General features: G+C 36.9%; 1 protein-coding gene across 1 annotated transcript; it reads right to left on the bottom strand.

Annotated features, from left to right (window-relative positions):
• Nucleotides 1-227: 227 nt before the first annotated feature.
• Nucleotides 228-13,965, bottom strand: LOC140745894 (uncharacterized). The gene is made up of 10 exons (XM_073077837.1): nucleotides 13,806-13,965; nucleotides 12,296-12,502; nucleotides 11,407-11,583; nucleotides 8,405-9,581; nucleotides 5,971-6,150; nucleotides 5,522-5,539; nucleotides 4,669-4,775; nucleotides 3,875-3,964; nucleotides 2,468-2,696; nucleotides 228-1,428 (listed from the first exon to the last, which is right to left on the bottom strand). Exons 1-10 carry the CDS (start codon nucleotides 13,836-13,838, stop codon nucleotides 425-427), a joined length of 3,222 nt encoding a protein of 1,073 aa, XP_072933938.1. The 5' UTR covers nucleotides 13,839-13,965; the 3' UTR covers nucleotides 228-424.
• Nucleotides 13,966-15,608: the final 1,643 nt, after the last annotated feature.

Here is a 15,608-nt window from a genome sequence, read left to right as displayed (position 1 = left end):
AATAAACTGCGTAACGCGATCACAGTCAGCGACCGACAATACGTTTGGTATGAACAATGCCTAAGTGGATTGCAAGCCTCATTATGGCCTAAGACTAGTCCAAACTCTCACCTTTTTCTATTTTATCGTATTGATGTCAACTTATTTTTATTATAAATATTTAAGAAGACAAGAGTATTTAGTTTACTTAGCATATCTTACTTTATTTATAGTAAATAAATCAATACTTTTAATTCATTACTAGTTTTATTTGTAACCCAAATCTTACTTAATCACAAATACACTTATACTATTTATGATAATAGTAATAAACTTATTTTATACGTACTTTTCTGTCCGTTATAATAATTAAAATAATTAATAATCTTAAAATAATCAACACCCGAAAATTCTATCAGGATTTCTGTTGCACTAAAAATTAATATTAGAAATCTTCTAAGTCATCTTCAACTATATTAGGGTTGTGACTGGTTAGGCATTCTGTGCTTTCGGTATTTTTGTTCTTCTCATTAGTTTCATTAGTGTTTTTATTTTCCTCGTTAGTTTCATTAGTGTTTTTATTTTCCTCATTAGTTTCATTAGTATTTTTGTTTTCCTCATTAGTTTCATTGGTATTTTTGTTTTCTTCATTACTTTCATTAGTATTTTTGTTTTCCTCATTACTTTCATTTGTCTTTTTATTTTCCGCATTAGCTTCATTAGTATTTTTGTTTCCCTCATTAGTTTCAGTAGTATTTTTATTTTCCTCATTAGTTGCATTAGTATTTGTATTTTCCTCATTAGTTGCATTAGTATTTTTACTTTCCTCATGAGTTTCATTAGTATTTTTACTTTCCTCGGTAGTTTCCTTAGTATTTTTATTTTCCTCAATAGTCTCAGTATTGTTTTTATTTTCCTCATTAGTTTCATTAGTATTTTTATTTTCCTTATTAGTTTCGTTAGTAGCCGCATCTGTTTCATTGACATTTATACTTTTTTCTTCATCAATTGCTACCACTTCATTATCATTGGCAGCTTCTTTATCGTCATCTTTGTCTTTGTCATCAACATTATTCGCATTATCAGGTGTTTTATCATCACCATCAATAACGATCACGTCATTTGGTTTAGCCTGATTGCTGTCTTCGACTACAATAATATCATCACTCGTATTTAGTATTGTATTATCAAATGTATTTTCTTCATCTTGTTCAAATGTATTTCCCTCATCATCATATTCATCATAATTATCAGGTACAACATCTTCTACAAATTCAATGTCGTCATTCTGTTCGTCACCGTCATAGATGACGTCATCGCCACTATTCTCCCCGTCGCTGGGTTGTTCAAGAGTGTTAATATCAATTTTCGCCATTTTCTTTTTAAGTTGCTCGAACTGTTTCGGCGGGCCCATTATTTGCAAAGGCTTGAATGAGATCGTCAACGTATCTGTAATTTTAAATGGTTCGATTTAATTTAGTTTTCATTAATTAAGGCAAAAGTGTCCGGTAGTGCAAACGGTTTTAATTCTACTAGTTATTCTGAAGTTTAAAAGTTAATTATATTATAAACATTATTATTTCGGCCAAATCGAATCATTAGCTTTCTCTTTTATCTTGTTATATACTTTAAACTAGTGGTCTGTACCCTTAGTATGAGTTTATGAATTTACACGAAAACGTTCTCGAAAATACTCCCACTGCATAAGTTTAAAAAATGGAACAATAACGCTATTAAAAATTTAAAAATAAATGCATTATATTTATATTTGTAATAATGTCGTCACGATTGACGTATTCAGTTTTTTAAAACTCATCATGTGTAATTTTAGTTCAGATACGGTCCACGGGGGCGCTGTATGTCCAAAAACGGTGAACGTGTTGAACGTGTGAATCTTTAAACTAGTGGTTGACTACCTTTTAGCAGCACGGGCCACATGCTAACAACAACAGGTGGTTTAACAACAGAAAAAATATTTGCAAACAAAAACAATTACATCACAAATTAGAGGTCAAAAAAAAAAACAAGATATTTCGCCCGCGGGCAGCAATGACAGATTTTAAAGTACACTGAAGACAAGTATGTACTTTGAACAATCATGACAGACAATCTTGATGAATTCGCGAAATGTATCAATCCGAAGTTATCTGTTTTGCAAGTAGCGAAATATATATTCTTGATTTTGTATTTACGAAATTTAGGACTTCCAAATTCTCGTAGAACGTTCTATAAAAATAATTATAGTTTAAAACTAAAAACCACGCTAAAATCGCACAAGGAAAATCGTAAATCATCAGTAAAATCGTGACGATCCTGATGAGGTGAATAAGATAAAATTATTAAAATCGTGTATTATCATCGGATCTTCATAATTGTTCCAAATTTTAAATTAATCGGACCGTTCAAAGTGGGTAAAAATCTAGTCCAAAGATTCCGTTACATACATGCATACAGGTCAAGCTAATAAAAGCGAGGTAAAATAACTCACCAATAACAGTAGACCCCTGCTTGCACAGAGCATCGAAGTTATCATAAGTGCCGCAAGTGGCGATGAACATATTCTTCTTCGTAGCGGACTTCTTGAGGCTGATGACTCCGAACTTCTTGAGGTATTCGTCCAGGGCGTCGCGTTTGGGCGGCTTCGGCTGACAGTACACGCGCACTGAGAGATTCGTGCCGACGTTCAACACACGCTTCTTGATGTGGAGAGTCAGCAACTGTCAACAAAATGAAAAAAAAAGTGAAAATATGATTTATTGATTCACAATTACGTTACAAAGCGTTGCCAGGGCCCCTGTACTTAGTACAACTTGTATTACTGGGTAAAGAAGCCATGAATCGTTGAAAACTGGTAGAACCCTGTGAGGTTAGACTCCGTCGGCACCACCGCCACACCTATTTCTGTTATAACAGCAGTGGTAAGCGCTGTTATTCTGGTTTGAAGGGTGTGGTAAGGGAGACATACTTTTCCGAGGCGTTCCAGCTTAGTCCTCAGGTGTAGCGGCGCATCCTGAGGACCTCAGGTAGCCTCAGATAGATTTCATATCTCACTACTCATACATATCTCATACATCAGGTAGACCTCATATCTCATCCTATCTGGGGTTGATTATAGATGTCCATGGGCGGCAGTACTCACTTACAATCAGGTGAACTGCTTGCTCGTCTACCACTTCTATACTTATTATAAAAAAATGATATTGATTATCTACTAATGCCCATTATTAAGTAGCTTCTTAACGTAGAGATTAGCAACTGGAAAGAAAAACAAGCGGAGAATTGATAAAACTTGATATTATCAGCTAATACGCGATATTAATCATTTTAAACGCGGTAGCACCCTCTGTGGTTCTACTCCGGCGGCACCACCGCCACACCTATTTCTGACTAATAACAACAGTCTTAAACGCTGTTATTTGGGTTTGAAGGGTGTGGTAAGAGAGACATACTTTTCCGGAGCTTTCCAGCTTAGTTCTCAGGTTCGAATCTGGTCTTGTCTAGGGTTGATTGCAATAATCAATAATCAGTATTTATTACATAATACAGGTGTTTACAAGGTTTTTGGACGGTTTTACATTTCTCTGTAGTTACCCTGTGGGCGTGTAATTTCTTAATTAAACTAAAACTATATATTACCACGTAAATATAATTAATTTACACAGTACATAGGCAACAGTAGCTATTTAACACCAGCTCGTGCTCCTTCTATGTACACAAATGTTATCTATTCAACATTTTGCTTATCAAATATTACAAATTTGACAAACTGCCAAACAAGAAATTTTAAATTATATTTTTAGTAGGCAAAAATTGGTTATGTAGCATACGCATAGCTACATGCTATGCGTATGCTACATAACCAATATGTAGCATACATATGTAGCATAGACCTTACCCTACGCATATCCTCCATAGCGACCTCCCTCATGAATCTGCACATGGATTGTTCCATCTCGTTCGCTGGATTCATAAGTGCTCGTTGATACTACATGAAACAAAATAATGCATGCAATGTTAATTTACAATATTATCTTGTGAAAAAAAATGTTCTTACTGTTTTTAAAATAATTTTCTTTACTAGGACTATTATAATATAAAGCCAAATATTAAAATATAGAAATGGGACAGGTTGTTCTTACTATTTTGTTAGACAGACAGACAAAAGGTAAAGTTTAATTAATGTTTAATTAAGTACACAAAAAACAAGAGGACAGAGGTATTCATAGACAACTATTTATATAAATAAATTAAATATTGAATAAAAACAAAAACCTCTGAATATTACATAAATTATTACGTATCAAGCCCCTTATGAAATTAGCTCCTCCCTTCCCCCAAAATACCTCAGACCAGATATTGATAACTATATAACATACAAATATACAATACAATTTCCCATAACATAATATTTAGATAATACAATATTACTTTGAACGCATGAGCGATCACAGGGGTCACACACCAAAACCCTCGAGTGCGATTCACACTTGGTCAGTTTCTTTCGTGAGGAAACCCTGCATAGATGCCTCTATGCTGCAGGGGTAGTGGAGAGAATTCAGACTTTACAATAAACACTACACTTCGAAGGTTAGAAGGAAGGAGTCTAATTTAACCACATTTACCCTAGTGCAACCACCCCTCTTCCCCAAATCTTATGCTGAGATCCCACCTGTTAGAACGTATCCTTACCACTTCGCAAACCTTGTCCAATTCGTCATTGAGCGCCTTCTCGCGAACAGCACCCAAGTTGTATAACGATACATTGATAAATTCTTCTTTCTGGGCTCTTTTCATCTCTAAAAAGCAAAAAGGAGTAGTGTTTATTACTCGTAAATACGTAGACATTCTTAACACATTTCAATAAGTAGCATCATCTTATATATAAAATTCTCGTGTCACAATGTTAGTCACCGTACTCCTCTGAAACGGGTTTACCGATTTTCACCAAATTTTATATGCATATTCAGTAGGTCTGAGAATCGGCTACCATCTATTTTTCACACCCCTAAGTGATAAGTGTTGTTGTTTTGCCGGGTGAGCTAGTATTTTTATATATAGGTATATAATGAGAATAGCAGAGGAGCATGCAGTCTACCTGATGGTAAGTGACTGCAGCCCATGGACATCTGTAACATAGGATTAGATATCCCTGGAGTCGGCCACAGGTGCGCTAGCCCTGAGGACTAAGCTGGAACGCCTCTGAAAAGTATGTCTCCCTTACTACACCCTTCAAACCAGAACACAGCAGCGCTCAACACTGCTGCTATGAGGCAGAAATAGGTAAATTTATCATAAGTATACTTAACTTTAGGTCAAAATACGTATATTTAAAAACCTCTTACATACAAATGCAACATTGTAAAGAAACTTTTTTGGCCTTTTTGTGAACACTAAAATACGGGCGCTGTATTTTTTTACAAAATGTTTTTGACTTTTTCTAATTAATAGAATTATGATCAATAAAGTTCACACTGTAGACAACTCTAAAGCATTGAAGAATTTTATATTTTTATTGAAAATAAATATTTTGGAAAGTACTCACCATTTGCCAACTTTTTACCTGTAACAAAAATAATTATACATTTTATAAGTTAAAAAAAACTTCACACAATTCGTTTCGTATTTTTCTCAGAAAACCTATTCATTTAATATCCATATGATTGAAATGCACAATAAATAATAAAATCGATCACATGCGATTCCTGATGTCACTCCCGAGTCTAAGATGACGATGGTATAGTCCGCACCAAACTGCTAGTCCGCTCCGAATATAGAAACGACGAAGACAACGGGACCCTCCCGGCACCCTCCGCTGTCCGCTCTCCCCACGGGTAAATAGTGTGCCCTTACGTTACAGAGTATATGCTAAGTAAACCTACGCGAAACAACTTTAGAACGGACTAGAAGTTTGGCGCGGAACGTACCGCCCTGATCGAACTATGCAAGTTCTACCACCTTTATAATTAATACAGTAATTCAATGAAAACTCACTTGATTTAGGATATTTCGGCAATCTCTGGACAGTTGAAATGAAATTCGGTGCCTCAGATTTTCCTGGCTCGCTGGAGCCTGCCTGAGCAAAGTTCACTTTGGGTTTCTCTCTCTCTTGGGCCTCCACATTGGGTTTGATTTCACTCCTCGGTTTGTCCACCTCTTTCTTGATGACATTATCTGCAACTAATTAGTATCTTTTTTATAATCTCCACACTAAGGCCTACATTCGAACAGTAGTTTGAAAACTATATTTAATCATGGCAAATTCCAATATTGAAATTTCACAAGCTGCATGAACAAAACACGAGTATAAAAGAACATTATATAATTATCTTTTTTTTTAAATACATATATTTTACATTCAACAATACTTTTCTTATTGTTGCAATTGTACAAAACAGTTAATGTTAATAAAGCGAAGAAATTGAAGAAACATATTGCTAATTTAGCAATAAGTCCATGGCGAAGAATAATATTATTATAGGAAATATATAGGAATATTTTAGCATATACATAATATAATAACACATTGTATTATGTATAGACGACCCGCGTGGCGGAGCGGTCACCATGCCGGTCTGACGCGCAGAGGGTCCCGGGTTCGATCCCCGGCCAGACAGATTTCTAAATGATGAACAGATACAGATACAGGGAATCCTAGTGTGGGGCTGTGAGTATAGAGCGTTTTATTTTATTTATTTATTATATGCACATAATACATTTTAAATTATTATAGACCACAAAATCATAAGAAAAAGGGGAAGACAGTCATTCTAATTATTATTTAACACCTTTTTATGATTGGTCTTTCCAAACTACATCATACGGTTGTCGGTCATATTGATGATTCCCGATAAAAAGAGAATCTGTATAATGAATTGCGTTATACCACTATTATAAAACTTACACAGTTTGATTAGAATGATGATATCATATAACATAAACCTGGATCAAGTCTTTCTATATCCATGGCAGAGCAATAGAAAGATTCAGAGACTAGAAATGATCCACGTTATCAGTGTGAATGGAATAAAGTCAGACCAAGTCGAAATTCTAAAAGAACCGTCGGGGATCAGATCATTCGGGCCACTCGTCACTAACCCATTATTGTCCCACTGCTGGGCACACAAATCTCCTTTTAGAGTCAGTAAGGAGTTTTAAGCCATAATCTACCGTGCTGGCCAAGAGCGATTTGGAAGACTTGACACACCTTTGAGAACTCTTTTTAAAGATCTCAGGTGTTTAAGGCCTCGGGTCTTGGGCCTCGGGTCTTGGGCCTCGGGTCTTGGGCCTCGTGATTGAGGGGCCCGAGGCTACTTTGGGCAACTAGTAACAAACAATACATGCGCTCCCATAGACTCCCATAGACTATGAAAGTAATATTCATCAGATCAGATTCTAGCGTCTGATCTGGATATCTATCCTGAATTCCTGACACAAGGTTTGACTTGACACATTTGGAGTTGGGTTAGCCATAGTTGCAAATTGATTCAACTAAACTACTAAAGCACGCCCTCTTGAAAGAAAGACCAATTTGCGTAATAGGATGCATCCGTTCGAATAATCTTGGCGAACATTCGAACGGATTGAATAATTTTATCCGATGGCTCTTTTTAGAGCTTTTTCATTTAAAGATTTGATGATATTCAAGTGGGAAACGTACCAAAGTCCAGAGTCGGAAGCTTAGCCGTGATGGTTTGTCCCTGGTTCCAAATTATCTTTGGATCCAAAGAAATGAACGGTTATTAGAAAATGTGTGATCCATTTAGATTTCCCAGATAAATTTACCGTTAAACGATAGTAGGTATAACCACCCTTTTAAGCGAATTATTATATTAGAGATTCTCATATACGGGCTAGTTTTGTAGTATTTCATAGCTGAAAGTGTGTAGTCATCGAGTTAAGGTCTACATCGTAAGAGCAATACTTCCTGCAATCTCGGTATGGGCCAGTGATATTGCAGTAATAGTGTATACGGGCTATCTGGCTCGTAATACGGCTCGCGAGACTGCAAAATTGCATATACAGAAGATTAAAAGACCTTTTATCGTCAACCGAAATGTTGTCCGGTACGAGTTTTAAAGGAAGGGCAGAGCCCTCAATTGCTTTTTTCGTCGACCTATTTTCATAGGGCAACTCGATCCCATGGTCCGCGGTTTCGCAAACTTCCTAACTTCGAAATATTGCCCATACCGCGTTTGATGCTTAACAGGCAATATTGCATAATAACACACGACACAATGCAGCAAGAATGTATAGCTGGCAATATTGCTGAGATTGTTCTTAGCAAGATGCATTTTTATAAAATGTTTACAAGCCATATAACAGCATTGTGTATCACCGTGGTCACCATACAATATGAATGAATAAACCCCACTAAGTCAAATATCAATACATACGAGTTATACTTACCAAAAATCAAAATCATTACCTTTTTGCTCGGCCTTGTACTCTTCTTTCTGGGCTTTATCAACTTTCGCCATCACGCCCTTGTAGAAGACCTGATCTTCATTCACGTCATATTTCTCACGATATTTTTCTAGCATACTGTTCAGACCTACTGATATATCGTCGCCCAATATGACGTCCAGTCGCGCACGAACGCAAGCCTTCAGTTGCAGCACCACAGGATCCCGTTTTGAAAAGATTTTGCCGCCAACATTCTTAAGAATCTCAGTCGCAATAAGCGAAGAGGCTTGAACACGCCATGCCTCATGTCTTTCGGGGGTTGGAGGAGGTTTTTGCTTATTTTTAGGATTCTCAGGTCTATTCTGTGACGCCTTGTTGGGCTTAAAATCGGGCCTGTTCGGTTGCATGAATGACTTATTTTGCTGCTTTTGTGGTTTGTTTCCCTGCATTCGAGGCCAATTTCCCTGCATTTGTGGCTTGTTTTGAAGTCCAGTAGACTTGTTTGTATAATCGTTCTTTTTATTTTGTTGATTATTGAGTGGATATTTTGAATGTTGGCCCCCGGAAGACTTCTTAGCATTATACTGTTGATTGGTACCAAATTTTTTATTCTGTGGGCTGAACTTATTTCTATCTGACGTATCAAAAGAACGTTTATTTTTGGAGACATTGTTCTGTCTACCATTATTGGAATCACGAGATTGTGTGTATTGTTCTACCCCGCACATCTGTGACAGCATATCAACTTTGCTGTGATTACCTGAGCGAAATGATTGACTTGGTTCGCCAAATCCGGCATCGCCGTAACGATCTTGTCCCCAAGGCGCAGATCGGTCTGAAGGTTTATCAAACCTAGTACTTTGCTGTGGCGCAAAGCCTTGGTTAGATCCGCTTTGGAATGAGTCTTGGGAACGGTTATTTTTGTACGACTGATCAGTATCGTATCGGTCGTAATCACGATGGGGTGATCGATCCCGACCCCTTCGATCGCCCGATCGATTACGATCGGAATCGTTCCACCTCGACGAGCGTTCCCTACCACGGTCTACAGACTGGGTTTGGGATCGGGATTGCTCCCGATTCCCATCGTCATGTTCCCCCTGAAACACGTTCTGTCTTTGGTAGGGAACATTACCACCAGATCCCTGATGTACCGGATATTGAACCATAGCCTGCTGATTGTTGCCTACATTAGGATTCTGTGGACAAACGCAATAATTTATGTAGCAAGCATGTAATTAAAAAGGATTTTAGCTTGTCAGATTTTTTATGAAATATCCTGAAAATTAAACAAAAATTACATCTTTAGCAGAATTCATTTACAATAATCATATGAAATCGTCATTGTAAGTCATATGACGCCTAACTTAAATTTGTCAGCCCACTTGCCAACTAATTGCAAAAGTACAGCTCGATCGAGAGTGCTCCAGTTTATATACTGGAGAACCCCAATTCTTGAACCATATATGAAATGACACCCGTGAAACGAATTTGGACCTCGAAGTTTGCCTTTTTGCCTAGGTGCTCTCAATGGAATGACTGTTGATAATGGAAATCACGCTTTCAACCGGAGAACATCTTCGGTCATTTCCATATAATCCGCGTGGTACAGGCAGGCAGTCCATATTGAGGGTCCATATTGAGAGTCTGCCCAGGCGAAAAGAGTACCCCTCTGAGCTGTACTATTTAATCCGTACCCATCAGTCGTCAAAACCTCATAAAATAAGCCAGCAGGGTAAGAATTAAGTTCTGTTTTGGAACGTTGTACGACAATCGCTGGCGACACAGCGATTGTCGTCGACAATTGCCGCCTATTATCAGTGACCGAGCGACCACGACCACTGAATTCAAGAGGCGACAGACTGTCGCGGCCTGTCGTTAGCAACTGAGACAGCTAGCGCCCGTTGGCGACATGGACTATTACATGAGGGATAGCTCACTCTCACCCCGTGTTATAGTCCGCGCCAAACTTCTAGTCCGCTCTGAAGTTGTTGCGCAGGTTTAGTTAGCAAATACTCCTTAACGTAAGGGCACACTATCGCAACTGTACCCGTGGGCGAGAGCGGACAGCGGACTGGTGCCAGGAGAATCCCGCACTATCTTCGTCCCGCTAATATCTACAATTTGCTATTGCGGCGCGACTTGTTTCTATACTCGGAGCGGACTAGCAGTTTGGCGCGGACTCTACCTCCCTTAGATGAATGGTACACTTATAAGTGTCCGTCATAGTAATGAGCTAAGCTTAAGGGAGACGTCCAGGTTTTTCAGATTATAGGGGAAATAGATAACTAACTAAATATCACCACCAATCCCTACGCAAGAAACGTAGGATTTAAGGTTGGAGTTTAGTCAAAGTATGAAGTGATAGTCGGATTTTTTTAAACCACGAGAGAGCGTCCGTTTATAATGGTCTATAGTTTTTTATTGTCCCTCTGCTAGATATGTTTCCTCCCAGAATATAAGATTAAGAGCGCTTTCAAATTAGCCGCTATGTCGCGCGGTTATAGCGCTGCTGTCGTCCGAAACCAGCGCTGCTATAGTGTGACTTTCACGATTCGATATTCGTAGTATTATCTATTCAGTTACTTGGTAGATTCTGAAGAAGAAACGCTGCTTTTAATCGCAGCGCGGTTGCAGCATAGTAACCTCACTTATTTTTTTTATGGATTAAAAAAACAGCTAATCTGAATGCACCCTAAGGACACATCTGTAATGTTTGCCAAGTGCTAGTTGTCTATCACACACTTTTAAAAATCATTGTAGAAATCTCACATATATGTTAAATAAGGTGATCTTTTTTTCTAATACCCAGATATAAATAATTCATATTGCCTTGGTTTTGAACCAGTGCCTCTACAATTGTGGTATCACTACCAAACTACAATTTTCTTCATGTATTTTAGTTCTTGACATAATTCTGTTAGATTCTCAATTAAATAACCATAAAGCACTGTTAAAATCATACTTACTGCAAAAGAATTGTCCTCGGCATAAGCATATTGATAAAGCAATATGATAACTTACCTGAGAAGTCATATAGTACGGAACACCAAAGCTCGGAACCTGCGCTTGGGGCATATTGAACTGATTCTGATTTTGTTGTGTGAAATATGACTGGTCATATTGTGGTTGAGCATATTGCTGATATTGATCATATTGATTAGCGGGCACAGGAGCAGATTGGTACGGTTGGTTTGGAGTCTGAAATTAAATATTATAATTAAGATACTCATAATTCAATCAAAGAAAAAATACTGAGTGTAATAACATTTTCAGACCACACAATTCGAAGAAATGTTCGTTCTTATAGAAAAAAAGAAACAAACTAAAGAATATAATAACATACTGGTTTGCCTGCAATGAAAGTAAAATTAGACATAACTTAGTTCTTAGGACAAAACTGGTATTTGTCAAATTGAAGATTAAATTGAATAACTACCTAACTGACATCTAATTTTTTTTTTATAATATAGGAGTAGCAGACGAGCATGCAGTCCACCTGATGGTAAGTGGCTACTGCCGCCCATGGACATTTGTAATCAACCCCAGATAAGATTAGATATTCCTACCTGAGGTCGGCCACAGAACGCCTCAGAAATTCTGTGTTAAAACAGCAGTATGGCACTGCTGTGCTCTGGTTTGAAGTGTAGGGTAAATATACTTCGTAAAGGAGTTCCAACTTAGTCCTCAGGGGTAGCAAGACCTCTGGTCAATCTCTGTTTGGACAGTCATCTCATCAGATGTGTGGATAGCATAGCCACTTACCATCAGTTAGTTACCATGCTTGTGAACTACTTCCATAAAAAAATTTAATAATATGATTAAGTTCAAAATTTTGGGGCATAAAAATATAATTAAAGATTCTCAAGGTATCACACAAAATAAATTTGAGCACTTCTGCAATAAAACCAACCTTTTTCTGGCGCACATCCTCAACATACACCTGTTGGTTGCCAATATACAATCCATTGATGTTCCTTAACACAAGGCCTGCGTCCCGCTCGTCCGCCAGACCGACTGTCACCTTCTTACTATTACCTTCGGCCACCAAGTTGTCTACAATCAACTCGGTCAGGCCGCACTTCTCTTTGAGTAGCGTTTTCACATCTGTATACCTTGTCTGAAATATGTTGTCTAGTATAATGTATGAATATTAGGAAATTATATAGGAGTATAAGATTTATATGAGTTAATTTCAAAATTAAAAAGTTTTTCTTTTTGTGTTAGCATCTGCGATCAGTCTGTCTGCGACTATAAACAGATGTGTTGTGAGTCTTATAAGGCTTGTAGGGAACTGCTCCCAGCGGAGCCAACCCTTTCTTTATTTTCGGACTATTAGTCATGCATCATCGATTATCCCGCCGCAAAAAAATCATAAAAAAAAAACAGTTGGTTTCTGCAATTCCATATTTACAGGGAATGCTCCTGTAGTACCCCCCTACCCACCTATATCACTCGCAACTCAAAATTCGAGGTCATAAAGTACAGTTTAGCCTAAGATTATGCAAAGTAATCAGTAAAATGGCTTATTTATATATGAAAAACTTTTTGAAGAACTATCTACAAGGCAAAAACAAAACAGTTCAGAACTATTTCTGTTTTGTTTGTATAACTATTATTTTCTTAGTAACTGTTAACTTTCTAATGCTTTTTAACTAATCTTTTCACTTGTTTTCTACTGCTATCAATAAAAAGAAAGACTTTTAGTACCACCGCCACACTTATTTCTGACTAATACCAGCAGTGTTAGGCGCTGCTGTGTTCCGTTTTGAAGGGTGTAGTAAGGGAGACATACTTTCCAGCTTAGTCCTCAGGTGTAGCGACGCATCTGTGTCAGACCTCAGGTAGGAATCCTGTCTGGATTGATTACAGATGACCAAGGGCGGCAGTAGCCACTTACCATCAGGTGGGCTGTATGCTGGTCTGCTACTCCGATATAATAAATATATATATATATATATATATATCATTTAGATATGTTTATACTTCAACTGAATTACTTTAGGTTTTATCAACTTTTACGTACACTCCTGCAGTGGACTGAGTTGGTAAGCCAAATGCGGACATTAGAGGTTAATAAAAAAAAGGTTTTTTTTGACGCCGAACAAGTTCCTACCACTATAATCGTTTACATTTAGCTTTTTAGCACCTTTTGCCAACTGGCACCTAGGGCGACGGCTCCTCTCACCATGGCTGGCATTACATAAAATTAATCAATAAAATCGGAAATTTTTCCATCACAATTCTTCAATGAATTAACATCTACTAAATTTCAAAGGTTATTTAAATACGAAGATAGATTCTATGTCGCTAGGGTTATTTAGGAAATATTATTAACGTTAAAAACAGTAGAATGGACCGGTTATTATTTGCCACTTCAATGCAGCGATATATTTGTCTAATAAACTTCACATGTTACTTACATTAGAAGGTAAATTACGTATCACTAATAACATTTTGTTTCTATGTTGGAATATTTGCGTTGTTTGAGTGTAGACAATATAAAAATTGTATTGAAATACGTATGCTTTTACAACAAAATGGCATACAATAAACGTCAAAATGACACAATACAGTTCACTATTCACAGAACAAAAAGTATAGATAGTAACCTATATAGGAAGAACAGAACATCAATACAGGATCCTCCAAACCATAGATAACCAATACCTAACGAAAAAAAATGTCGGCTTCATAAAAAAAGCGACAATTTTGTAGTGTCCGTGAAACTAGCACAGCATTTGCCAGCAGAGCACTAAAAAATGAGAGTTCTATTCGCATGCACATGAGTTCTATAGTTCCTGATAGTTTTCAGGAATAGTTCTGGCGATTTTACGGAGATAAAGCAGAATGAAATAATGCTCTGCTAACTTCACACAGCAGAGCATTTTCTACAAAATTAAAAAAAAGCTATTGATTAGTGTAATTAGCTAATATCTGGAGTTCCTAATAGTTTTCAGTGATAGTTCTCGCGAAATAAACTTAAAAAATAATTTATTGATAAAATAAATTGACAAAAATTTAACCAAAAAAAAATCTGCAAAAAGGTTATTTAAAAGTGGAAACTCGTCGATTTTGCAAAGCTTAATAATAAAATGATACATTTGTACAATAACTGACCCAGGAACTCACACTAAAGTGCCAGCACAGCATACTAGAATAGTACAAATCGGAAAGATCTTCGACAAAACTTTTTTTAATATTATTTTCACGTAACCAGGGGGAAGGAACTCAGCGGTTTTACATAGGCTAGTAATATGGCTACAATTTAAAAATATAACCAATCCCAGAACTCACACTAAAGTGCCAGCAGAGCATACTAGAATAACAAAAATCGGTTGGAATTTCGACAAATATTTTTTTTAAATTATTTCCACGTAACCAGATAGCGGAAACTCACAGGTTTTAAATAGACTAGTAACATAGCTACAATTTAAAAATATAACCAATCCCAGAACTCTCACTAAAGTGCCAGCAGAGCATACTAGAATAACAAAAATCGGATGGATTTTCGACAAATATTTTTTTCAATCAAGTCCACGTAACCAGATGGCAACAACTCATCGGTTTTATGCAGACTAGTAACAAAGCTACAATTTAAAAATATAACCAATCCCAGAACCCACACTAAAGTGCCAGCAGAGCATACTAGAATTACAAAAATTGGCTGGATTTTCGACAAAATTTTTTTTTTAAATTATTTCCACGTAACCAGATAGCAGGAACTCATAGGTTTTATGTAGACTAGTAACATAGTTACAATTTAAAAATATAACCAATCCCAGAACTCACACTAAAGTGCCAGCAGAGCATACTAGAATAGCAAAAATCGGATGGAGTTTCAAGAAATATTTTTTTTAAATTATTTCCACGTAACCAGATAGCGGGAACTCATTGGTTTTATATAGACTAGTAACATAGCTACAATTTAAAAATATAACCAATCCCAGAACTCTCACTAAAGTGCCAGCAGAGCATACTAGAATAACAAAAATCGGATGGATTTTCGACAAATATTTTTTTCAATCATGTCCACGTAACCACATGGCGGGAACTCATCGGTTTTATGCAGATTAGTAACAAAGCTACAATATAAAAATATAACCAATCCCAGAACTCTCACTAAAGTGCCAGCAGAGCATACTAGAATAACAAAAATCGGATGGATTTTCGACAAATATTTTTTTCAATCATGTCCACGTAACCACATGGCGGGAACTCATCGG

Source organism: Epargyreus clarus, unplaced genomic scaffold, assembly GCF_041222505.1.
Source record: "Epargyreus clarus isolate Ecla_fem2 unplaced genomic scaffold, WU_Ecla_fem_2.2 ptg000011l, whole genome shotgun sequence".
NCBI classification, from domain to species: domain Eukaryota; kingdom Metazoa; phylum Arthropoda; class Insecta; order Lepidoptera; family Hesperiidae; genus Epargyreus; species Epargyreus clarus.
Note: the sequence above shows the minus strand (reverse complement) of the source record. Positions and strands in the feature narration are given on the sequence as shown.